General features: G+C 46.4%; 1 protein-coding gene across 3 annotated transcripts in view; it reads left to right on the top strand.

The window, feature by feature from the left end:
• The first annotated feature begins 272 nt into the window (after nt 1-272).
• Nucleotides 273-25,054, top strand: part of MXI1 (MAX interactor 1, dimerization protein) — a 139,029-nt gene continuing 114,247 nt past the window's right edge. The window contains exons 1-2 of one of the 3 annotated variants that reach the window (XM_037803759.1): nt 273-729; nt 20,112-20,250. In XM_037803759.1, coding sequence (XP_037659687.1) covers nt 456-729; nt 20,112-20,250 — 413 coding nt within the window. In that variant the 5' untranslated portion in view covers nt 273-455. Of the gene's footprint in view, nt 730-2,407; nt 2,607-18,577; nt 18,820-20,111; nt 20,251-25,054 lie in introns of those variants that run through there. The other 2 variants (XM_037803760.1, XM_037803761.1) reach the window with 2 other exon arrangements.

Genomic DNA, 25,054 nt, shown 5'->3' with positions numbered 1-25,054 from the left:
CGCTAATAGCTTGTTTTTATGCAGGTGTACTCAAAGGCATCGAGTTTTTTTGTTTGTTTGTCCCCCCCCCCCCTTTCCGGTTAGAATACATTGCTTTACAGTGTGGTAAGATCTGGGGAGAGAGTGTGCGGGGACGGGCAGGGGGCGGTCCCTGCCTCGGCTGTCGCCACCTTTTATTTTGACCAGTCCTCTGCGGAGGCCTCGCACTAGGACCCAGGCGCCAGAGCGCCTCCGTCTGTCCTGTAGGTTCATTCAATCTCCCATATACACAGACCCACTGCGAGACCGACACACACTCACACACACAACTGCACGCAGCCAGGCTCGGGAAGTCAGGTCGGCTTCTCGCCCGGCGCCTCCTCCGCTCAGCCGGCCCGGTCTCCCCCGGGGCCCGGAGCTCGGCCGGGCCGCGGAGTCCCCGTAAGAGGACCAGCTTGACGGACCCCTGTCCTTCCATGGGCAAACGCGGGCGGCCGCGCAAGGAGGCGCGCTGCGAGGGCACGGGGCTGGTCCCCGCCGAGCCCCCGGACGTGCCCCCCGCTGCGGCCGCGCCCCAGCCCCCGGCCCAGACCGAGGAACCCGCTGGGGCCAAGCCCAGGTGCCCCTTCTCGGACATTTTCAACACCAGCGAGACCTCAATGGAGAAGCACATCAACACTTTTCTGCAGAACGTGCAGATTCTGCTCGAGGCCGCCAGCTACCTGGAGCAGATCGAGAAAGAAAACAAAAGTAAGTTTGGGGGCCCCGGTTCCTCCGCAGAGCCCAGCTTTTTCTTCCCTGCCCACTTGGGCGACCCGGGTCGCCTGCTCGGCCCGCGCCCCCGCCTCCCCCAACACACATCCAGCCCTCGGCAGTAAAGCCGATGACACCAGAGAAAGGACACGCACGCACAAAGCTGCTAAAGATGTAACAAAGACGAGCAAGTCGGGGGGGTGGGGTGGGGGAGCCTGTCGGTGCGTCTGTCTGTAGGTCTCCTGAGGGCTAGGAGGACAGCCCCGCCAGGGAGCGGGGGAGTGTTGTTGTTTGCTGACAACTGAGCCGAGAGCTCATCTCTTCGAGGTCGCCTTTCTTCCTTTTTTTCCTGGAGCCTTCTTGAGCAGACAAGTGTTGTTTTTCTGTCGCTCGTTCTTGGGTGGGGTGGGGATTGGAAGCCGAAAGTTGGAAACCGTGGGCAGAGCTCAGCGGCTGCAGAAAGAAAACACACAGACACTACAACAATAACAACAACCAAACAGCCCTCCACGGCGTGGGCACCGGCTGACTCGGGCTCGGCCTCTCCCTCCTGTCTACTTCGCTTTTTTCTCTCCTCTCGGAGCAGAGCTGGGCTCAGGCCATCGCGTCCGCGGACACAGTCCCCCTGCGCCTCCATTGCTTTGGGGTACCCCCCCCCCCCACACAAGAAACAGGCCGGCGGGCCCGGGTGGTGCCAGCAGTAGCCCAGGAAACTTGGCGAGGGGACGCGGCTCGAAGGAAACTTTGGGATCTCGTAGGAAACAATAGTTGGGGAAGAAGGTGAGGGCTGTTGTGTGCTGTTTCTTTATTTTCCCGGAGACGGCTCCGAGTGAGCACGCCGGGCGAGGAAAGCAGACGCCTTCCTGGTCGATTTCTACCCCCGGCCCCTCCGGATTCAAGTGGAGCGCGATGCCTGGCCTCCTTTTGGTGTTTGTTTCTTTTTTGCCTCTGCCAGCCGGGTCCCCCTATCCCTCCCCAGGCAGTCGACTCAGAGACTTAACCCGGGCACGCGTGTGCGGCGCCTCCAGCACGGTCCTCACAGTAATAGCTGCCGGGAGGGGGGAAGGGGCCGAGGGAGACAGACCAACAGACAGGAGAAAACCGAGCTTTTTAATCTGTGCGAACAAGTAGGAAAGATCAATGAGTCGAGAGAGAGAGAGGAAGAAAGAAAAATGGTCCGATTGCAACGTGTCAGATCTTGCAACCTCCTCCCACCCCAACACACAACAACCCACAAACACACAAAACACCTTCGCTGACCAAACACTCCAGGCCTCCAGGGTTAAAGTAACCATGTGTGGCAGCGCAATTGTGTAGACGCTTTAAGGCAAAAACAAGGATCTGTGTTGGGAGGAGGGCGGATGCGTTCTTTTCTTTCTCTTCGTGCCTGTTTTCCCGGAGTGCCTGGGTTGCGAGCGAGGCGCACCGCGGGCTGAGCGGCCGAAACGCTTGGCGATTATTCATGGGGGTGGGGGTGGGGGAGTGCATTTGTCAGGAAGCTAGTTTCTGAAAAGCCATAGCTGATGGGGAGTGGGTGAGGACGTGGTTTTGTCTGGTGTGTTTGCTTTTGTTGAAGGGGGAGGGGCGCAATTTCTTTAGCCCCCTCCCGCCCCCCAGTCCCCGGGCGCTGGCTGGCTGTGTGTGTGTGTGTGTGGGGGGGGGGGGTTGCACCCAAGAGGGCACCTTGGCAATGTGTGGCGAGTCTGACTTGTCTCCCCAGCGAGGGGTATTAAGGAGGCGACTGGAGCTTCCTCTGCGTCCCCTCCCTCCTTCGCACCCGCAAACAATCGGAGATCTACACCCCCGCGGCCGCCCCGGCGGCCGCCACCTCCTTGTTTACCCCGTGCCGGAGCTCCGGCGTGGCCACCAGTCACGTAAGCAGACGGCCAGGAACACGGACCGGGGCTGCCCCGAGCGGGGCGGGCCCGAGGCAGCGGGGCTGGGCTATCGAGGCCGGGGGAGCCGAGGGGCTTCCTCCCGGCCCCTCTCCCAAGGCGTGCGCGCGGCAAGCCCGCGGGTCCCCGAGAGGGGCTCGGGCACTTCAGCGCCTAGTCAAAGTCAACTTCGTGTGCGTAACAGCCCCTCCGCCCCGCACTCCCCTCCTCTGGCCGGCTCCCCGCGGGAGTATTTTTAGCTCTCTCGCCTCTTTTCGCCGCTGCTGTTTGGCTCTGCGTGACGTGATGCCAACAGCCCCCAGATTTCCCCAAGCGCGTAGGGCGCTGCGCCGTACCCGGCTCGGCTGCAGTGGGGGTGGGGGTGGGGGTGTCTCCGCTCCCGGCCCTAGCCCACTCCTCAACAGCTCACGCAGGCGGGGTGACCCCAGTAAACTCCATGCGACCATCCGCTCGGCCCTCCATTATCCCTTCTGAAAACAGGAGCAGCCCACGGAGGCCACTTTATCCTGCCGGGTCTAGTTCTCCCGGTACAGAAACGGCGGACCCTGCATCTGTCTGGTTTTATTGGGGGCGCTTCTTCGCGCTGGCTGTGCTCGCCGTTGTTTTCTGCTCGCTGCACACAATGCCTGCGCGTCACGACGACCCGCGTGTGCACAGCAATAACACGAGTCAGGGTGGGGAGGGGGGTTCGTGCGTGCGCCGGGCTCGGGCACTGCGGGTCGGTCCGCGCGCGCGGGGCTTGTTTTGCTCCAGAGCCCCGCTTTCCGAAACGCTTACATCATTCAGTCTTTGGGGGAGGGAGAGGGAGCTGGGCGTTGCGTTAGGATTCCAGGATTTCCCAGGTTTCTAGTTTATGGAAGGAAGCAGGGACTCTAGCTTCATCATCATCATCACATTATTATTATTCTTATCATTATTATTGTTATTATTATTATTATTATTATTATTGGGAGGGGGATCAGGATTCGTTTGTATTGCAGATTTTTTTAGGTCACTACTGAAAGGGCATTGCTGGCCGGCTCAGGTGCACCACCTCCCCGCCTTCATTTCAGTCAGTTCCTCTGTAATCACTCGATCTCAGTTTCTCCGCCTCCTCCTCCTCCCCCTCCCAGCTAGAGACACATGGTTTCCACATGGAGACAAACTTCTTTCCTCTGACTGGACTTGACCTAGCTGCGTCGTCCAGCCAATCGGCAGCTTCAGCCTCCTCTGACGTCACGTGTTGCCGAGGCCGGAGGCTGGGGGTGGCGCCAGGAGGCGAGCCAGGAAATCTCTGGGAGCTGTAGTGCGGCCAGCTGGTCCAGTCTCTTCTTAAAGGGTCGCTCTTCTCCCAGGAGGCGGGTGCGGGCCTTGGGTCTCCATTTCGGGTTCTACGAGACTTTCCCGAGATGCACGGACAGACCCTGGTCACGAGTTCACACGATCCGTTTTAACTGTTGTTTGCAAGTACTTACTTGGCGGGCGCTTGCCTTATTTTCCATTGTAGCCAGACTGCTTTTCATTGCCTCGTTGAGGTTTCTGTACTAGGAGTGCTCACCAAGTATGGCCCACAGTGCTGAATTATTTCCGGTAGATAGATTGAGTTTTCTTGGGGGAGGGGGGTCAAATTAAAATACTCAGTATTGACTGCCTGCTCTGTACATTGCAAGGGATTCCCAAGGAAAAGAAAGGGTCTTTCCGGCTTGGGAGTTTCCACAGGTACATCTCGCCAGCAGATCTCTATATGAATCTCAAATTGAAGGCCTCTAGAAATATTGATCATGAAGTCTGTGACTCTTGTCAAATTCCGAAATATGTAAATAGCTTCTGGCATCATGTATATGCATTTGGGGTTTAGCAGACAGTTGGCAAATTTATGACTACTCATAATTAGAAAAAGATTTAGTCCCTGTTTTGGAAAAGGCTAAAACTGAAAGGTAAAAGGGAAATTCAAAAAGGGATATTAATGTTTATAATAGCTGGTTGGTAGGTGAAGGGGGAAGAAGTGGAAGCTAAGACAGCAGGTAAAGTCTGGAGGAGAGAATGGCCTTCCTAGCATCTAGGAAAAGTAGCTTTGGAGGCAGCACTTACAACAGTAGCAGAGTGATTAGATAGATGGGAGTAAAAAGCCCTGGATGGCTCTCCAGAGTGGGTTACCTGGGATTGAGGGGAGGGTGCTTTGTTGGGAGCCTCTCCCTCCTGGAGGAGGAAGCCACTGCTGTGTGGTGTCATTTGGCCCCACCCTGCCTCCTTGACTTAATCTCCTTCTCCCCCCCCCCATGAAAGCTGTGCTCCTGTCCAGCAAGTCTACCAGCTAGCAAGCTTCACAGCCATGCCTCTGTGCTTGACTCATACTCTTCCCTCTACTTAGAATGTCCTCATTGTCTGCTCCTCGAGGGTTATCTGCATCCTACCCATTCTTCAAGAAGCAGGTCCATTCCCACCTCCTCCAGGAAGTCTTCCCTGGCTATTTCAGCCCACCTGGCTCTATTTCTTAAGTCAGAGTAGTTGAGAGAATGAAAAGTTTGGAGTCACACAGCAGGGCCCAAATTCCTATTCCACTGTTTACTGATTGTGTGATCTTGGGCACATTAGTTAACCTCACCAAGATTCCAGGGTTTTGTTTGTCTGTTTGTAAAATGGGAGTAACATTAACAATAGCCTCACATCATTGCTGAACAACTAAGGGAGGTGCTGCCCTTAAACGTTTAAAGTACCTGGAACATAGTAGGTGCTCAATAAATAACTTCTCTGACCTTCCATAATCAGTACCATGCAATTCTCTACTTGCTTCTGATGTATTAGTTATATCCTCATAGGGAGTTTATAAGCAACTTAAAGGCAAAGATCACCTATAGTATTTTGGTATATGTCAGCCATTGCATATAGTATACCACTGGGCTTATGGTAAGCACTTAATAAATTCCCTGATTTGTTGGACTTGCCATCTACTGACTATGGCACAGTGATTACGTTTGAAGGCCAAGGGATAGATGACGTACTTTCTGTAGACTTGGAGAAGAGTCGGAATAGTGATTTCCTTCAAGAGCGTCTCCCATAATCAACCTAGACTGCCCTTGGGCTATAAGACTAGGGCCTGCAAGGAGACAGTGGGTCAGGCCAGGAGAGCTGAAACTGCGTACAACTCTGAAAATCAACCAATTACTGGATTAAAAAGTACGGGCCTTAGGGCCACTTATACTTAAACCTGAGGGCTTTGATGGCAGCAAATGTTCAAGCAGCTCACTGTCCTGCATGATAGGCATCACATTATTCTTTACTCATCCTACAAATATTTACTGAGCATTTACTATGTGCAGTTCCTTCCTTCCTTCCTTCCTTCCTTCCATCCATCCATTCTGGAAAACTGTAACTTGATTTATAGTAGGGGTATGCTGGGATATTTGTTTTGGGTGGAGTTGTGTGAAGAGCATTCTTAAATCTGGTTCCTATTTCCTCTGCAACCTAAGTTATGGGCCCCATATTCAATTACCTTTTTCTTTTTTCTAGTTTTAATATGATATCTGCCCACTGGTAAATGCCAGAACAGACTTTTGAAGATATCATGGCATTTCAGAGTCCTAGGGCTTCCAGGAACAAGGTGCCTGTGGAGGGGACCCAGGGAAAGGGGGTAGGAACTTAGGGAGTAGGAAAAACTGAATTGAGCCATTCCTGGTTTGGGTGAAGGGAGCAGAGGAGGAGTCTCCATCTGTCTCCAAGGCAAAACAATAGCTGCTCACCTACTTTCCTTCTCCCATGGACATACCCAGAAAGGTGGATTTTCATCTGGAGATGGCTGGGCAAAAGTCTGGAGGTGCAACTGAGAGTAATGGAAAGGATGCCAGCAGGCAGCAGCAGCAACCAATTGCATTGCATAGTAGCAATACTGGTTACCCTTTATTGAGCCCTGACTGTATACCAAGTATGGAGCTAAACATGCATGAACTCCTCCAGTCTTGACAACAACCCCATGACGCATGCAATTTTTTTACCTCCATTTTACAGAGGGGGTAACCGAGGAGCAGGGATGTTGGGTAACTTGCCCAAAGGTCACATGGTTAGTAAGCGGCAGAGCTGAGTTTCAAACCGAAGGCTCTGATTCCAGAACCTGCAGTCTTAAGCTTATATGTGTGTGTGCTCATTTTATGGGCAAGGAGTGAAGTCCACAGAGGTCAAGTGACTTGCCCAAGGTCATCCAGCAACCTAAAGCAGAACTAGTATTTGAAACACCCTGTTGATTGCCCAAGGTTGCTGCATACAACTCTTTGTGTCTTCCTGAATATACTCTGTTGAGAAAGGTTTAGAAGTGAGGCTGGAGACAGAATAGCCAATCAGAAAAGTTTTTCTTTTTTTTTCCTTTTTTTTTTTTTTTTTTTTTCTGGTTTTGCTTTTCAGAGTTGTTCAACTCTGCTGGCCCTAGGTCAAGTTTAAGGCTCCTAGGAAACTTTCCCCCCTCCTGCTGCCTTTTCCAAGTCTGTCCTCTGGGCATATTAGAGGACTTGGGGCAGTTGCTATGATACTGGGGCCAACAGCAGGTTCATCAAAAAGCTGGGTCTTTTGCCTTTAGAAAAAAAAACCTGGCCCTGCAGAAACGAATTGGCCACAAAGATTTGCATCGGTCATTGTGGCTTGTTCTGTTTTAGATTCCCCCTGCCTGTCCTCCCCACCCCCTCCTCCAAACCACCACCACTTTCTATAAATACAGTTGGATAAATATTGATTTAAACTGGGTTTCTGGAGCGAAGCACATGCTTGCCCTGGCCTGGACTTCACTTATATACCACCAGTAAGTCAGGCCTGACACACCTAACCCCCGACAGCTCTGGTTTCCAAATGACCTGCTTCGAGGAGGTGAATTGTGGTTTTGTGGCTTTTGAGTTGGAAAAAAAAAAAAAAAGAAGAAGAAAGAAAGGAAGGAAGAAAAAGAAGTAAGAAAGCAACGACCCATCAAGAAATGGGAATCTTCTGGCAGAATTAAGAAAGCAATTTTCAGCCAGCAGAAGTGGTGGGAGGTTTATGATGGTCAGGCCTTCTGAACGTTCTCTTCCCTTTCCCATTCTTCCTTCCCCTCCATTTTGGATTTTGTTTCTAAAGGAGGTGGGGAGAGCAAAGCATCAGGGCCCAAAGCAGCCCCAGGGGTCCCAGAGCGTCCGTCATTCTCACTACCCAGACAGGGAAGTGGAGGCTGAGAAAGACAGAGGCTGTGCCCCAGGTGACACAGTGGAGGTAGCACCAGGGCCTCTGAGCTGTGTTCCCTGCCTCCTGGTGTGAGAATGGGTCCCAGGCAGAGCTCAAGAAAGCAGCAATTCTCCAACCTGGTTTACTGATCCCCAGGGTGTGTCCGGTCATTGCAAAGGTCATTGCGACATTCTCAGTAGTCTTTCAAAATGAAGCTAATTTGAATTTGCCATACTTAGAAAAAAATTTTTCTTTTACATGTTGGAGGGAGGGAGGAGCCAGAAGGCAGTGATGGTTATGGGATGGCTGCCCCAGCCTTAACGGAGGAGGAAGAACTCAGGTCTTCCCAGAGGGGCCTCTTTCTGGCGGTGAAGGGCGGAGCTCTGGGCTCACAGTGGAGAGAGAATGAGAGAAAGAGAAAAGTGGTTTCAGTTCCCTAGGGACAGACACCTGCTCTCTCCTCAACTTGAGAGAAGCATTTGTCTCTGATATCATTATCTCTGAGTGGCCGGACCAGAGGTGTTAAAGCTGTCAACAGCTGACTTGATTCTCTCTGGCCAAAAATAATGGGCATTTGCCACCGCCATCGTGAGCTAGAGGCTTCTTTGCTTCCTCTCGTTGGTAGAATGCTGTGTTGGGCCCCTCGCTTGTGAAACGTTTTGAAAGTTCAGGTGACCCTTGCTTTGAGCAATAGATCTCCAGTAAATATATGTAAACAGAATCCCTTTAAAAAAAAAAAAAAATTCAGACTAGAGGGACTCTCTTAAAAAGTCTTGCAGCAAGTATTTTGTAAAATGTGGAATGATGTTGTGTGCCAATAATTTTCCCTCAATTTGTTCTGTGAGTTTGTTCATTAAACTGGTATTTAAGGAGTACATACTTGCTAGAGCCGGGCATTGTGCTTGGTCCTGGAGAATATAGGCCCTGGCTGCAGGGAGCAGATACTCTATTCCAGTGCCAGATTTGGAAAATTCAGCTGTCTGAAAGTAAACCCCAACAGTGTGGGATTGCATCTGCTTTAGGCTTGGGGTCTTTCTAGTCATCATTTCAGACAGAGCAACAACTTATCCTGGGCTTCCAGAAGTGATAATTCATCCCTCCCTACCTGTGGTCTCTAAAATCCTTCCCGTTTGTCCTGGTAATTACTATGGGTCTGGCATTTTTTTTTACTGCCTGAGCTTAGGAAGCCAAGTACCATGTAAGCAGACTTGTAAATAAACACATTCTACTCTCATTGCTTTACTGATAGGGGCCTCCTGCACTGGGAAGATTGTCTATACCTGTGTATTCTACCAATCCCACCTCCCATACTCCATGCCCTGGGCCACACACCTCTAATATCCACCCCCAGTGCCTGTGAAGGAAATTCACCCACAGAATAATTAGAAAGATAAACACACTGCCCTGAAAGTGAGGGAGACTGGGAAATTCAAGCTAAAGCCAAATAAAAGGGGATTTGGATTACCTACTGTTTGAGATACTTTATATCTTTATTGCCATTAGCAAGGATGCTTGAATAAAGATGACTTGGGACTAGGTAGGCTATTGTATTAAAATGGAAGGCTTGCCTAGGGCTGTGCTGTCAGAATATGGGTGACAAGTGGGGGCTGGTATGGACTTTGTTTTTACTTTTATGGGGGGCCCAAGACTACCCCATCTCCCTCTTATCTCCACTGTAGCCTGACAATCTTTACTGCACTTCTTGACTCCCAAGACCCTGAGTGCCTTGCATACAACTTTCTTTCCACCAGTTGAAAACTTTAGCTCAATTCAACAAATAAGTTTTAAAACCTCCTGGGGAATGCAGGGGTATTCGCCTACCCCACCTCCATGGTTGCTAACATGACCACAGACATAGGGGACTGGTGGTTTGATGGGTTGAGCCCTCTACCATAAGTTTTACCCTTGGGAAGACGGTTGCTGCAAAGGAGAGGCTAGGCCTCCCTATATTTGTGCCTAAGAGTCTCCTCCTGAATGCCTCTTTGTTGCTCAGATGTGGCCCTCTCTCTCTGGCTAAGCCAACTTGAAAGGTGAAATCACTGCCCTCCCCCCCTACGTGGGATCAGACACCCAGGGGAGTGAATCTCCCTGGCAACGTGGAATATGACTCCCGGGGAGGAATGTAGACCCGGCATCGTGGGACGGAGAACATCTTCTTGACCAAAAGGGGGATGTGAAAGGAAATGAAATAAGCTTCAGTGGCAGAGAGATTCCAAAACGAGCCGAGAGGTCACTCTGGTGGGCACTCTTATGCACACTTTAGACAACCCTTTTTAGGTTCTAAAGAATTGGGGTAGCTGGTGGTGGATACCTGAAACTATCAAACTACAACCCAGAACCCATGAATCTCGAAGACAGATGTATAAAAATGTAGCTTATGAGGGGTGACAATGGGATTGGGAAAGCCACAAGGACCACACTCCACTTTGTCTAGTTTATGGATGGATGAGTAGAAAAATAGGGGAAGGAAACAAACAGACAAAGGTACCCAGTGTTCTTTTTTACTTCAATTGCTCTTTTTCACTCTAATTATTATTCTTGTTATTTTTGTGTGTGTGCTAATGAAGGTGTCAGGGATTGATTTAGGTGATGAATGTACAACTATGTAATGGTACTGTGAACAATCGAAAGTACAATTTGTTTTGTATGACTGCATGGTATGTGAATATATCTCAATAAAATGATTAAAATAAAAAAAAAAAAAAAAAAAAAAAAAAACCTCCTGGGAACCAAGTACTGTGTTTGGTGCATCCCAAGTGAAATATATATATGGCTTCCAGTTCCAATTCTAAATTCAGTTCAAATGTTAGACAAATAGAGGCCAATCAGCAATTCTTGTCTGCCTTCTGGGAGTCTGATATGATAAAATGTGTCCCCAGGAGGGCTGCTGACAAGTGCAATGTTTTTTTTCCTGTTTTTCAAAGGAAGAGTGATAACGGTCCCTTTTAACTGAGCTCTTACTATGTGCCAGAATTGTGCTAAGGGCTTTACATGGCTTTGCTCATTAAATCCTCACAACTGTCCAACAGGAGGGTCCTATAATTATTCTCATTATATAGAAAGCTAAGCTTTAGTAAGGCTGATTGACTTTCCCAAGACCACATGCTAGAAAGCGGTGGAGCTGAGACTCAAACCCAGTTTTTTTCTGCCTTCCTAGGGAGACCCTAGGGCTCTGGAGGCAGCCTCAGGGAGCAAGAAGTTAGTAAGAGACAAGAAATGGAATCTGGAATATTTGAAGTCCAAGCTGAGGGTCCCCTTGGGGATGCTTCCCTGGAGCGACTTCCTTTTCTCTCCATGCATCATAGGACAGAGAGAAGGCAGTCAAGACCTTCCGGGATTCTTTGGGATTTCATACCAAAGCCAGATAGTCCCCTTTTTCTGGAAGGCTATGGTCTGGGATGTCCCATGCTGCCCAGCACCCCTGGTGGAACTCACCCAACCAGTGTGCATGCCAGGGTGTCAGGAGTGTGACTCCACACCCTATCAAATGGCACTAGACGTCCCGAAGGCGCCCAAGCTTGTAGGGCAACTGGGTTGGCCCGTGCTTGGAGCCAAGGGCCTCTGCCAGAGGAGCCAGAGGAGGGAGGCAAGCGTGAGCCACAGAGAGGAGCCTTGGACCCTGGCTGTGACTGTGACAGCATGGGCCAGCTGGTTTCAGTCAAACAGCATGGGTCCAACCTCTTCCTCTCTCTGATCAAGATCTAGGAAACAGGAGTGATCTTAAATATAACTGGGTTCATGACACTGACTTGTTTACAGCCCTTCAACAATTTCTTTCCTGCCTCACTTAGAATAAAATCCAAATCCTTGCCATTGCCTTTATCCTTACTGCTCAGAGTGTGGTCCAAGGATGGGCAGCCTTGGCATCCCCTGGAAACGTGTCAAAAAATTCAGATTCCCAGCCCTCACCCCAGGTGCTCAATCAGAATCTTCACTTTACTTTGATTCCCAGGTGATATGTATGCCCATGAAAGTTTGAGAAGCTGGCCTAGACAGCCTTTGGGATATTTCCCTGATCCTTCCTCATTAAAGATACTCCACTTTGTCGTTTGGCCTTTATCCTACTTATCACAATTTGTAATTACTATACTTGTTTATCATCAGCCTGTCAGGCTAGAATATAAGCACCTTGAGGACAGGTATCATATGTAGTTTTGTTCATTATTTTATCTTCAGCATCTAGCATAGGGCCTAGAGATGCTTAAGGAATATCTGTTGAATGACTAATGAGTTCTCTGCCTTTAACCTTCTGACCCCATGTTTCTCAATCCTTGCACTGCAGGATTTTAACATCCTAGGTTCCCCCTCACTCAATGCCAGCTGAGCCCCCTTCCTCATCATTGTGACATGTGAAAAGACATTCCTCCAACTTTCCAAAGCCTCTTCGGAGGATGGCATTGCCCTTGGTTGAGACTATTGCCCTAACAAAGTTTGTCTGACCTTGACTGATGGAACATACCATGAAGTATGCTGTGGGGTTTAAGAGTATGAAAATCCAGGTTTGAATCATCTGTAAAACAGGAATCCCAGAGGTATGCTGAAGATTAAATTAACTGAGGTAAGTAAAGCACCGTGCACGTAGTCGGTGCTCATTAAATGGTGGCTAGGAGGCAGGTGGAGGCATATTCTTGTAGGATCTCTGGAGAATCTCAGAAGCCTAGGATCAGAATGCTGGAGCTGGGAGAGAAGGCAAGAGCTTGGCTTTTTATTATATATGCTGTACCTGAGGCCAAGAACTCAGACACAAGTCAGCAGGGGCTCCATGTGTGATTTAATGGCCAGGGCTTGGCTGGGCCTAAGAGTGACCTCCACAAGTTTCTGCTGCCTGGAAGGGGGTGGTGCCGCCAAGGAGATGGGGCAGGACAACTTGAAGCCAACTCCTGGCAAGGGTGGGGGTGGGGTTTCCTAGGGCTGCGGCAAGAATGTGGGGATCCTCTTATCCCCACAGTAGGGGAAGGCCTCTGGTGTTCTTTTTTTTTTCCCCCTTAAAGGTTTGAGAATCAAGTTCCATCTAACTTCAAAAGAAGAGAGAATTGCAATACCAAAACTTGATCAATGGAACAAAAAGAATATTGTAGTTTATTCTTGCTTTTGAATATGGATGCAAAAATTCTAAACAAAACATTAACTCATGGAATCAAGCAGTGTATCAAAAGAAGAACATACCATGGCTTACCAGTTTATATGCCAGAGATGGCTGAAAGTCAAGAAATCTACCAGTATAAATGATTACAACCACAAATTCAAGGAGAATACTACATGACTACAGCAACAAATGATGAAATGCATTTGAAAAGAGCACTCAGGAGGCATTGTTAATGAAGGAAATTACTTAGATACAGCAAAGATTGTTTACCTGTGGTGGTCTTTTAATTGAAAGTGGTGTGGGGAGATTGGGCCCAGGGCTTGTGGTCCTCAAAGGCAAAGAAGGAACTGATTCTGAGGGCAGCCTTTCCTTAGGGAAGAGTAAACTTTGAACAGAAAACAAATGCAGGCTTCTGATCCCTTTGGAATGTAACTTGGTCTTGATATTTGAAGAATGGGGGCCCCACAGTTTTAAAAGATCAGAAAACTTACTCCATTTTAGTTTTTTTTCTTTTTCTTTTTCTTTTTTAAAACTTGACTCAACCAGAAGAATTCTGGAGATGGGAAGAGAGTCTGAAGGTCTGAGATAGATAGCTGTGTGGCTTTGGGCAAGTTACCACATCTCTCTGAGCCTCAGTTTTCTCATCTGAAAAATGGGGACTGGATGGAGGGCTCAGTTAAATGATATAAATTTATGTGAAATAAACCCTGAAATGTTATGTGAGGGAACATTCACTTGGCATGGCCCTAGCAAAATCTTCCCCATCTCAAATGGCCCCTAGAATCCACCAAGCGAGGTGCTCCAGAGTAAGCAAGCCACTTAGATGTGCATATTAATTGAGTCCTGCAATGCAGGTTTCTTCTTGGATACAAGATCATGAAAAAAAGAAGGAAAAGGACATCGGAGAGATTAACACATCCATTATAATAACCGAAATAGGCTGCTGTAATAAAGGCCATTTAATAAGATGTAAGAAGCCGTTTACTTGGGGGGAAGAGAGGCCAGGATGGAAGTCAAGTGCAGCTGTTTGAGCCTCTGCCAGTGGTCTGATCTCACCAGAAAACTGAAGTCAAAAAACAACAACAAACTTCCAGATTCAGCGATCTCAGATTAACACCGCTTCCCCTGCCCTTCCCCCCACCCCCAGGCCCTTTCTTTCCCTTTCTCCTTCCTCCCCAGCTTGGGCACTGGGCTGCTTGGTGTGTTCGGTGTGGCTGGGATGTCAGCCGGCAGCCCTGACGACCGGAGCTCTGGGAGGCGAGGAGGCAGCTACCTCTCGGGCTTAGCATTACGTCATCCCTTCCAGACCCAAATTTATCTCGGCTGCTCACAGCCCGGCAGCTCTGAGCCGTGGCTGCCTGGAGGAGAGCTTACGCATGAAGTTAGGCAAGGCTGACTCACCGGGCAGAGGGAAAGGTTTTCTGCTGCTCTTCACGTTTCTGGGTTCTGGGGGGAGAGGTGGGAAGGAGGCTGCTCCTGTCACTTTGGGATGGGGGGTGGAAAAATGTATCACTTCTTTTAAAGTAGCTCTAATTTAAGAGCTTCAGAGCTCACCCTTCCCCAACCGCAATGATCTGAAAAGCCCTATCCTTAAAGATAATTGCAGAAGACAGTGCCCTGCCTGGTGAGCACTTGGCAGTTTCAGGGAAGCTCTCTTAACATGAGGTTTCACCAACATAGTGACCTTGGACTTGTAAGTTAACCTCGTGGTCCCTTCCCCTCTTCCATTTATCTGGTCTGCAGAAATGGTAGAACACAGACCACCTCCTAGTGTTCATGAGTCTGCCATAAATCACCTGGAAATTTGTGTTGAGCAAACTGAGCCAGGAAGGTACCCCTAGAGTTGAGAGGTTTGCTTGCTTCCTCCAGAAGACAGGCTGTCCTCAGCTGACCTGTGCTTGATACAGGCCTGGGGGACTTCTGGGGCACTTGTTCTGTTTTCAAATGAGACTATCCTGAAAGACAGTTTAGGGAGAGGACAGAACCAGCACCTGTGGGTGGTTTCAGGTTCTTTTGTCAGTAGACTTATCTTTCCTCAGTTTCCCCATCTGCATCTATGATGCAAACTGGATTCATCTGAGCAGAAGGGATGCCATGGCTGCCTCTGGATCCGGTGCTAGGATTGGCACTGAGGGTTGGTTCATAAGTGGCATCACTTACCAGAGGACAGAGCCCTAAGATTTGTGTTTTCGGAGGCCCTTGTTGCTGGTGCTCAAGTAGGGATCCGGGAGGCACCCACAGCAGGGAGAAGGAGGTGACACCTTCAACTGCTGCTAGAAAAGGCCAGAGGTTTCTGTACATAAACCAGCCCCTAACACTGCCCCACCCCCAGTTCTTCACACATGCCCAGGTGGTCATTTGGTGGCTCTTACGTTATTTCTCTCCTGTCCTCTCCCTCTTGACCATGGCTCTAGAAGAAGGGCTGGGTAATTCACCTGGAGGTCAACTGTGAAAACCCAGGTATGTGCCCCAAGCATCTAGTCTATTAATAACCTGCTAGGGCTTTATGACCTGTGGATTTAAACCCATCTTGAATCCATGTATATTTTCAGTTGTGCTGTTTTTCTTGATTGCATGTCATATGGGTTTACCTCCCATTTGGTAAAGTAGACCATATTCTTTTGTCATAAAACTGCCTCTTTTATGATATCGGAGAAACTCTTGGCAACTTGGGATCTAACACTTATAAACGGATTCTGCAAATGATGGAAACTAACTTTCATCAAATAATTTCTACCTTCAGCTAACAGATGTTCTGAGTGAATAGGTATTTTCTTTTAAACAGTTCCATTCCATCCATACCCAACATGTCCCTTTTTGAGGGTAGAGGGTGGTTGTTATCAACACCCAATGGGAAAACCCAGATACGAAATGACCTAGCCAAAAGCTGGCAAAGCATAGTCTGTGTTTCAAAGTCTCTACAAAAAATAAATTCCCCTATGGTTTGTGAACTCCTCTCATTTAGGGTCTCCCTCCATTTGAAGGAACATTTATTTGGTTCTTAATTGTGATGCCAAGTATAATATTTAAAAGAGCTGGCATAATTTTGCAGCCTGTGACCTCACTGGAGATTATATTCACTCTGGGAAAAAAAAAAGTACAAGGGGAGAAAATGTTAAAATGCAGCATGAAGCCCATAACATTTTTGAGAGGGTAGGATTTCCATCCTGAGATGTTATTTTCTGCTGTAGCCATTGGAACGACCTCAGAGAAGGGGAAATTCTCCCCTCACCAGGAGCATCCTGTTATTTTAGATGCCCACCAGAGGTTAAAATAATCAAGGTGGGTAAAAGTTATGGGTATTGTGCTGGTTTGAACCTATTAGTCCCCCACAAAAGCCATGTTCTTTAATGCACTCCTGCGGGGGCAGACTTATTAGTCTTTTGATTAGGGTGTAATCTTTTGATTGAGTGTTTCCATGGAGATGTGACTCACCCAACTGTGGGTGAGAACTTTAAGTTATTTCCATGGAGGTGTGGACCCCGCCCATTGAGGGTGGGTCTTGATTAGTTCACTGGAGTACTTCAGAGAGCTCAAGAGCTGACATAGATGCTGATGCTGGGAGATGCTTGGAGATGCAGACAGAAGGACTTTAGGAGATGCTAAGCTAAGAAATGAAGCCCAGAGTTTGTCCTGGAGAAGCTAAGAGAGGAGCCACAGATGCTTAGAGAGAAATGCTCTGGGAGAAGGAAGCAAGGATGTACAGGACCTGAGAGAGAGGAGTGAAGACAGAAGCCCAGAGATATTTTGGAGAAAGCCATTTTGAAACACAGCCTGGGAGCAAACAGCCAGCAGATGCCAGCCAATCTCTGCCTCCATCACATGGCAGCTTGTCTCCTTGTCTGTCTCCTCCTGACTCTGTCCAAATTTCTTTCCCTTATAGGGACTCTGGTCATATTGGATTAAGGCCCACTCTGATGCAGTTTGGTCTCATCTTAGCTAATAGGATCTTTGAAGATCCTATTCACAAATGAGTTTGCATCTGCAGGATTAGGATTAGGACTTGAATATTTCTTTGTGGGGGATATAATTCAATCCATAATATACAGGATTTTCTCAGATCTGCCTAGGTGCTGGGCCACATTCCCTTTCTCGATCTCTATGTATTCCTCCCACTTTTCCTTTCCCCTCTTCGGCCCCGAATCAATGTCCAAGATTGTTTCACAGGGAAAGGTGTTTTACAGCCAAGAATGTTTATCAGACCCTCACTAATACCCTTTTATTGTGCCCAGATGCTTGGAATTAGTCACGGTCAGAGCTAAGGCCTTTGACAATTGTGAAACTCAGGCTAAATCTATGCAAATATCAAATTATTATAATTTAAAAATAATAAATATAAACCACATAAAACATTCTGGATTATAGAGAAATGCGGACATTTTGTCATAAATTTATGGACAGTTCAAATTTCATGAAGATTTGGAATTTGGGTTCTATGTTTTGCTTATTTCCTTGCATTCTATGTCAAACATCTGAGAAAAGGGAAAATGGCACAATTATATTTGATAGGCAAGTGAAAATGTCTCCTAAATATTATTTAGACTTATCTACCTAATGATAATAATAGTGGCAGTCTTTTAATATGGTTCCTGCTCTCTCTCTCTCTCTCTCTCTCTCTCCCCACTTTCAGTTATCATAATAGAGAGCATGAGAGGAAACAATCATAGCTTCCAATTAGAGTGCCTAGAATGTATTGAATGCTGGAATTATTTAATCTTCACCATAAGTCCTACTAATTATATTCTCCTTGAGAGCAGGGATCATGTCTGTTTCTCAGATTACTGTAGGCTTTAAGTCTAGTAGTATACTTGGCACATGGCAGGCCCTTACTGAATTGGATAAATGGAGTAATTTTATTCACCATATCCATGAGGAAAATGAGGCTTAAAGAGTCTACACAGCTAGTGTAAGTGGCAGAGTCAGGATCTGAACTCATTCCAGCACCAAATCACTTACCTACTGACTTATATCCTTCACCTACAGCACCAGAGAGGTTTTCTCTAAAAACATTAGCTGAGGGAGGAGAAACGAGTTTTTAAAAATAAGATTAAAAAAACTACCTGTTTGGAAACTGAGGTGGAAGAAGGCCCTCAGGGAAGCCCTTTCTGGCTCTTGAAAAAACACCTCTTTCTCTTATAAACAGTGATTTTGCCTTTTCTAACGTTGCTGTGTGTGTTGTCCGTGCAGGTGTTATTCTCCTCGTTTTATAAATGAGGAAACTGAGGCACAGATTTTTGCATGAGAAAGTAATAAGAGGACTGGAAGATGGGACCTCGGATAAGGAATGGTCCAGCCCCGCGAATTCTCGGAGAGTCACTGAGAAAACGGCGTCTTTGGGAGTAGTGGACTTCGAGTTCGCTCAAATCCTTCTCTCCGGAAAGCAAAGTCCAGCCGGCCACTTTTCTAGTCTCTCCACATTGGAGGGAGAGAAGGAAGCCCGGCGGCACTACATCTCCCAGTGTGCATTGCGGAAGCCTGCAGGGTGCAGGCTCGCTGAGAAGGCCTGTGTACTACGACTCCCGGCATGCAGGGGGCGGGGTGGGACTACATTTCCCAGGGGGCAGAGGAAGGGGCGGGAATGGGCGGGCCACGGCGCTGCTCCCGCCCCTCCCCCGTGCTCTCGCCGAGAGGTAAACAAACCGCGCGCGGGCTGCGGGCTACGCGGCGGGGGCGACGCGGGCGGCGTGGGTGGCGGAGACTGAGGCGGCTGCTGCGGGCTGGGGGGTGCGGCGGAGAGCGCGCCGAGTTGCGGCCGGGCTGGGCGGCCCGTAGGCTGCACATGTGCCGGGACGGCACCTGACTATAGCCGCCTGCGGCGCCTCCTGTCGGTGGGGGAAGGGGGCGCGGAGAGGTCCCGGTCGCCACCCGCGGTGCCCATGGAGAGGCTGAGGATGATCAACGTGCAGCGCCTGCTGGAGGCGGCAGAGTTTTTGGAGCGCCGGGAGCGAGGTAACGGCTGGGCGCCGCCGCCTCGGCCGCCGCCTGTGCCCGCGAGCCCCTGCTCGGTGCAGAGAGTGCGGTGCCGCGGGTGAAGGGAAGGGACGCGCGTGTGTGAGGGGAGGTGCGTGTGAAGGGAACGTTTTGTGTGTGTGAGGAGAGGGGCGAGTGTGAAGGGAGGTGCGTGTAAGGGGAGGGCTGTATGCGTGAGAAGAGGGGTGTGTGAGGGGAGGCGCATGTGTAAGGAATGGTTTGTGTGCGAGAGGAGGGGTGTGTGAGGGCAGGTGTGTGCGTGTGACAGGAGGGGTGTGCGAGTGTGGGGAGGTTTGTGTGAGTAGCGGCGTCCATGAGTTGGTGAGGGGAGGCTTGTGTGAGAAGATGCGTGTGTGATGAGGTGCGTGGAGGGGAGGAGTGTGTGTGTGTGTGGAGGGTAAGGGGGCTGTGAAATGTGTGAGAGGCACGTGAGGAGGAAGGTCCTAGGAGAGCGGGAGAGGAGGGGTCCTGGCTTAGAGAGAGGATGACCTCCGAGCTGGGAGAGCAGGGGAGATAGGGCTTGAGGGGAGCCCAAGGTGAGGTGAAACCTGGGAGAGGGAGAGAGGCGGTTGGGGGTGAGGTGGTGAATCTTGGGGCTTGAAAAGGAAGAGGAAAGAAAATGTGGTAGGAAGGGGGCCTGTGGTGGGCACGAAGGGCTGGAGGCTGTGTGAGAGTGAAGGAAGGGAAATGTCATCTGAAGAGCAGGGAGGAGGAGGTAGAATTGGGGCCTCTGAATATCTGAGGGGTGATGTATTGGGATCCCTTAAGACATGGAATCCAAGGGAGACATAGAGATTGGGGTCTGAAGAGCACTCTGGGAACTGGAGTGTCAGGAGAGAAAAATGTGCCTCTAGGATTAGGTGATTGAATTATTTGAATAATAATTTTAATAGAGTTAAAGGGAAAGGGGAATTTGGAGGCAGGTGAAATCATTGAGGTGAACAGTAACTGGTCTTGGAGATTAGGGTGTTTGAATCAGGAAGAATTTTTGGATTAAAGGATTTCTGAGAGGAGGGAGAAATTACTTAGTTTAAGGGAGATATCAGTATACCTTGCAGGTGGTGGGTTGGGTCTGTATATCAAGTCTCAAGATTGGTGTCCAAGCAAGGACTAGAATTTTGATCTTTCAGCCATGAAGAGTGGGAGAATTGCACCTCTTTTTCTTCTCCTACTTTCGACAACCTGTTATTGCAAGATCTTCAGATCTGTAGATTCATGAATTTGGGTATAACATCTCTTATCGTGTCTTTTTTCTTGCTATCTCTTATTAGAGTGTGAACATGGCTACGCCTCGATGTCATTCCCCTCCATACCAAGCCCCCGGCTGCAGCATTCAAAGCCCCCACGGAGGTTGAGCCGGGCACAGAAACACAACAGCAGTGGGAGCAGCAGCACCAGCACTGCCAACAGGTAACAAGCTGGGGAGTTTTAGAAAGGGGAGCTGGAGGAGAAACACAAATTCAGGCAAAAATGCCAGTCCTACTGAACTTTCAGCTCTGATACCAAGTCTGGTGCAACATTGAAAGAGCCAGATGGGTCCCTTTATCACCATCACTGGGGATTTGCCCCTTTTGAAATAATATTGTCTAGGAATTATAACCTAGCGTTGTGTGGAAGGGAAGAACAGAATCTGGGAAGATGAAGAAATTCCTTGTGGGATTAAGATAGGAAGGTCTGTGACTGAGAGGACAGTAAGTTGAAAGACTTGGCAGCATGTGTCCATGCATGCAACCACATGCTAAAAGTAATCTTCAGCCAGCTTTCATTGTTCTATCCAAGTTTAGGATGGTCCAAGAAGAATTTTTAAAAATCAGTAATAGCTCTAGAGTAAGGACTGTTACTATGGGTGTTGAAAGTCTGAGGTTCCTATAGATAACTATTAGAGCTCAGGAGGTTAGATCTTCCCACTCTGCATTTCTGATATCACTGAGGGGAAAATAAGATTTGCTCTTCTCCTTGTGACTAATTTTTAAATTTTCATTTTTCCTTTTTTGGCTTCTTTTCTTCATTAAGACTATTCTTTATTTTTTAAACTTAACTTTTAAATTACAATAATAATTGGCTGTGAGCTTAGTATGATATAGTTAGGTGTTTTGTGTACGGATCTAGAGTTTGTCATGATGTTTATTAAGATAGTATGGTATGAAGCATTTAAAAAAACATGCGTAAGTTTACTGTGTAAGATATCAGGAATTAAGAAATATTAAGGAATTTATGTATCTTTCAATTCACATGTAGATTTTTTTAAAGTTTTTTTTTTTTTTTTTTTTTTTAACTTGGAGATACAGAAAGAGTACCAGTTAGGCAACCAGACTTGGCTCCTGTCATGTTACAAGTATTTATTAATAAGTCTTTCCTGTTTCCAGAAATCAGGTATATGTTCTCATTACTTTTCCATCTCATTACTTTTTCTGTTTTTCAGAAATCAGGTATATGTTCACATCTGTAAAATGAGGGGATAGACCAGAAGCTCACTGTCTTAGAGCTGCTGTAACAAAATACCATAAGCTGAATGACTTAAAACAACTGAAATTCATCATCCCACAGTTTGGAGGCTAGAATTCTGAAATCAAGGTGTTGGCAGGGCCATGCTGCCTTTGAAGTCTCTAGGAAAGAATCTGTTTCATGCCTCTCTCTTGGCTTCTGGTAGCCCCAAGGGCTCCTTGGCTTGTAGATGCATCTGCCTCTGTCCTCACATGACTGTCTTTTCTCTCTGTGACTGACTGTATCCAGTTCTTCCCTTTTTATAAAGACATCAGACATATGGATTAGGGTCTTCTCTAATCCAGTTTGGCCTCATCTTAATTGATAATGTTTTTAAAGATTCTATTTCCAAATAAAGTCACATTCACAGGACTGGAGGTTAGGATTTGAACATGTCTTTTTGGGGGACACACTTCATCCAACAAGACTTACCAAGATCCCTTCGCCCCTTGAAGTTCTTTGACTCTGATTTATTGACATTTTTAGTAATGTCATAATAGTAACTTCTCCCCATTATTCAGATGTCACATTTTTACTAACAATTCATGGATTATAGAGGCATAAATAAGGCACGCATTGTAGATTTTACCAGTTATGTTATAGCTCATTAATAAAAATGTCTTCATCACTTGTGGCCTTACACTTTGCACAGCTTGGGGTTTTGACTTACTGATGTTTCTCTTTCATGCTAGTGTTCATCCTTTTAGGATGCTACCATTGTGTGTGGGACCACAATGCTAATTACTGTGTATTTTAGCACAGCATCTCAGAAAATTTGTAGAACTACAGGCATGCTGTGTTGCTCTGATAGTACCCAAGGGAAAATACCTATATGTACATGAGACCACTTAACACTGAGGGACTATTAAGTAGCAAGAAGGAAAGGAAAAGAAATAAAAAGAGAAGAAAATAGATTTTAGAGTATATTATCTCAAGGTCTACTACACATATGTGAGGGTTAGGCTGGGGCCTATGGAAGAGAGCTAGTATGTTAAAGTGAAACACTAGAAATTATTTCTCCTTAGCCATTTATTTAAAATTTCTGGTTCTTGGAAGTAGGAGAGTAGAAGATCAAATTCTAAAACTCGAGTACATGGGAAGTAGTGTTGTTTGTCCATTTGTAAGGGATCACTGGAGGTTTCCTGTTAACTTGAAGCTATTGGACTTAATAGAAATTTTATTGTACTGGTTACTTATAGCAGAAAGTAAGAAGAATTCTAGAAATTTCCATTTATTAGTCATATGAAACAAGGAAAGGAATAGAGTTGATGAGTATATGTGTCTTATTTTTTCCTGATCCCAAAGCTACCTGTGTGGAAGTTGCTGTTACTACTATGCCTTTTGAATATTGGTATCTTGTATGTCACATTTGTTTCCCTGTCATTGTAGCATCTTTAAGACATGATGTTGATTGTTTTCCTCCCTAATGTTCTTAGGTCTGATATGGTGTTCCTGATATAAAATGTTATTTTATAAGTTTATGCTGTGTTCGCTCCTAACTGTAAATTGCTATCTCCCCTTCCTCCAAGTCTTGAAACCTTATTTTCACAGAGGTACAGCGGAGAGAAAATAAATGACATAACGTGATATTGCAAGTATGTGACTTGCAAATCCTACTAATCTTATCATTTGGGATCCTTTTAACTGACTCTTAGGAGGTGGGACCTGTAATATATAATTATTTTAAAAATACATGCTCAATTTTACCGCAGTCTTGACCATAGCCTTCTGGCACACTTCTTAAAATTGCCTGTGTTAAGATGTTGCTGCTGTTAGATAACCTGGCTGCAATAGCCATCTGGCTCATTGAAGAGCATCAGATAAGCTCAAATTCTCAGCTTCTCTGTGTTTGCTCTTAAAACTGAAAAATCTCAAGATTTTAAAAACTTTAGTAAATGAGCCATGCTTCAGTGTAACACTGATTTCCTCCTAAATATCTCTTGAATCTGCTTCCTTTTCTCTGTCTTTATTGCTACTCTTCTAGTCTAAGGTACCATCTCTCTCACCAGGACAGCTATGGGAAGCTCCTAAGTGGTGTCCCTATAACAACTCTTACCCCACCTACAATTCTGATGAATGCGATTGGTTGGCCTTCTTTCAGTTCCTTCAACATACCATGTTTCCTTCTACCTCAGGATCTTTGCAAACACTATTCTTTGCTAGAAATCATTTTTCCTTCCCTTTTGCCAAGTTACCTGTCTCTAGCATTTTTCCTTTAGCACAATCATAACTTCCTCAGGGAAGCCTTCCCTCATCTGCCAAAGTAGATCAGGTCTTCACATGTCTCATGGTACCCCTACTTTTCCTTCATAATATTTATCACAGTTGGTAGAAATACATTTATCTAATTGTTTGATAGTGTCTCATTCATTGGACTATAAACTTTATTAGGGCGGTGATTGAGTCTCTTTTGCTTAACATTTGATCCTCAGTACCCCAATGCCCTGCACAGAGTAGGTGTTTCTTAGAGAATGGAAGATGTTTCAGACTCTAAGTAGACTGTCCTAAATCAGAACTGAGTTTTTCTTTTATGTTGAGTACTGTATTAGACTCTGGAAGGAGAAATGATGGAAGAATATGCACCTCCTACTTTGGCAAACTCTGTGTTTGTGTTTACTTTGTGTTCCAAGGGATGTTAATGATAATACATTTTGAAAGAAAAACAGTATGTAATAGTTGAAGAATAAAAATCTCCAATCTTCCAGGTCTTTTAAACAAGTGTATTATAGTAGACTACTGGATGCTAGAATTAATTTTGAAGAACACTCATTCTCATCCTATATCATGAAAATAAAATTATATCAAAACTTGTAAATACTAAGAATCAGAAGTCCATCAAATATTGAAAGTACATTCTGGTATAAGCCTATGACACATACATAGTAACTGCATTGTTTTAAGGTAATCTTAAAACTAGTAAATAATCAATTTATGCTTGAATTCCAAATTGATGATTAATTTCTTTTAGTATCTTCAGAACAACAGCATTTCAGTTCCACCTGCTAAGATTGAGGCCATTAAAAAGCAGGATAATTTTCTTGTTTCTTATAATGCTTTAGTTTAGTCTTTCTTAAATACAGAAAAGACAAATGTTTTAGTCTTAATTTAGAGGGAATGATTGTATTAATTGTTACATTTTCAGCTCTGTGTTATTTTGTCTGTCCTTCATGGATTTTTAGTTTTGTGGGACTAGTGGGGAGGTAAATTCTTTTCTGGGAATAGTTAGTGAAGAAATTTTTCTGTGGAAGTACTTTGAGACTTGTTTTATATTTTGTTTTTATTCTTAAACATGTGCTTTTTGTTCATCAAAGAATTGAATGAAAGTTTATTATTTTTGAATGCAATTTTATTGATTTATATTCATATGCCATACAAACCATCCAAAGTATACAGTCACTGGCTCCCAGTATCATCACATAGTTGTGCTTACATCCCCATGATCAATTTTAGAACATTTCATTACTCTGGAAAAGAAATAAAAATAAAAAAGAGAGCCCAAGGCCTCCCATACCAGTTATCCCCCCGTCATTGACCCAAATGTGGTACAATTTGTTACTGTTGATGAAAGAATATTAAATATTACTGTTAACTATAGTCCATAGTTTGCAATAGGTACTTTTTTCCCATATACCCCTCTATTGTTAACCATTTGTAATAGTGCTGTACATTTGTTCTAGTTCATGAAAGAACTTTTTTATATTTGTACAGTTAATCACAGACATTGTCCACC

Source organism: Choloepus didactylus, chromosome 15 (genome assembly GCF_015220235.1).
Source record: "Choloepus didactylus isolate mChoDid1 chromosome 15, mChoDid1.pri, whole genome shotgun sequence".
Lineage (NCBI taxonomy): Eukaryota > Metazoa > Chordata > Mammalia > Pilosa > Megalonychidae > Choloepus > Choloepus didactylus.
The sequence above is the reverse complement of the archived record's forward strand: the minus strand, read 5'-3'. Positions and strand labels throughout refer to the sequence as shown.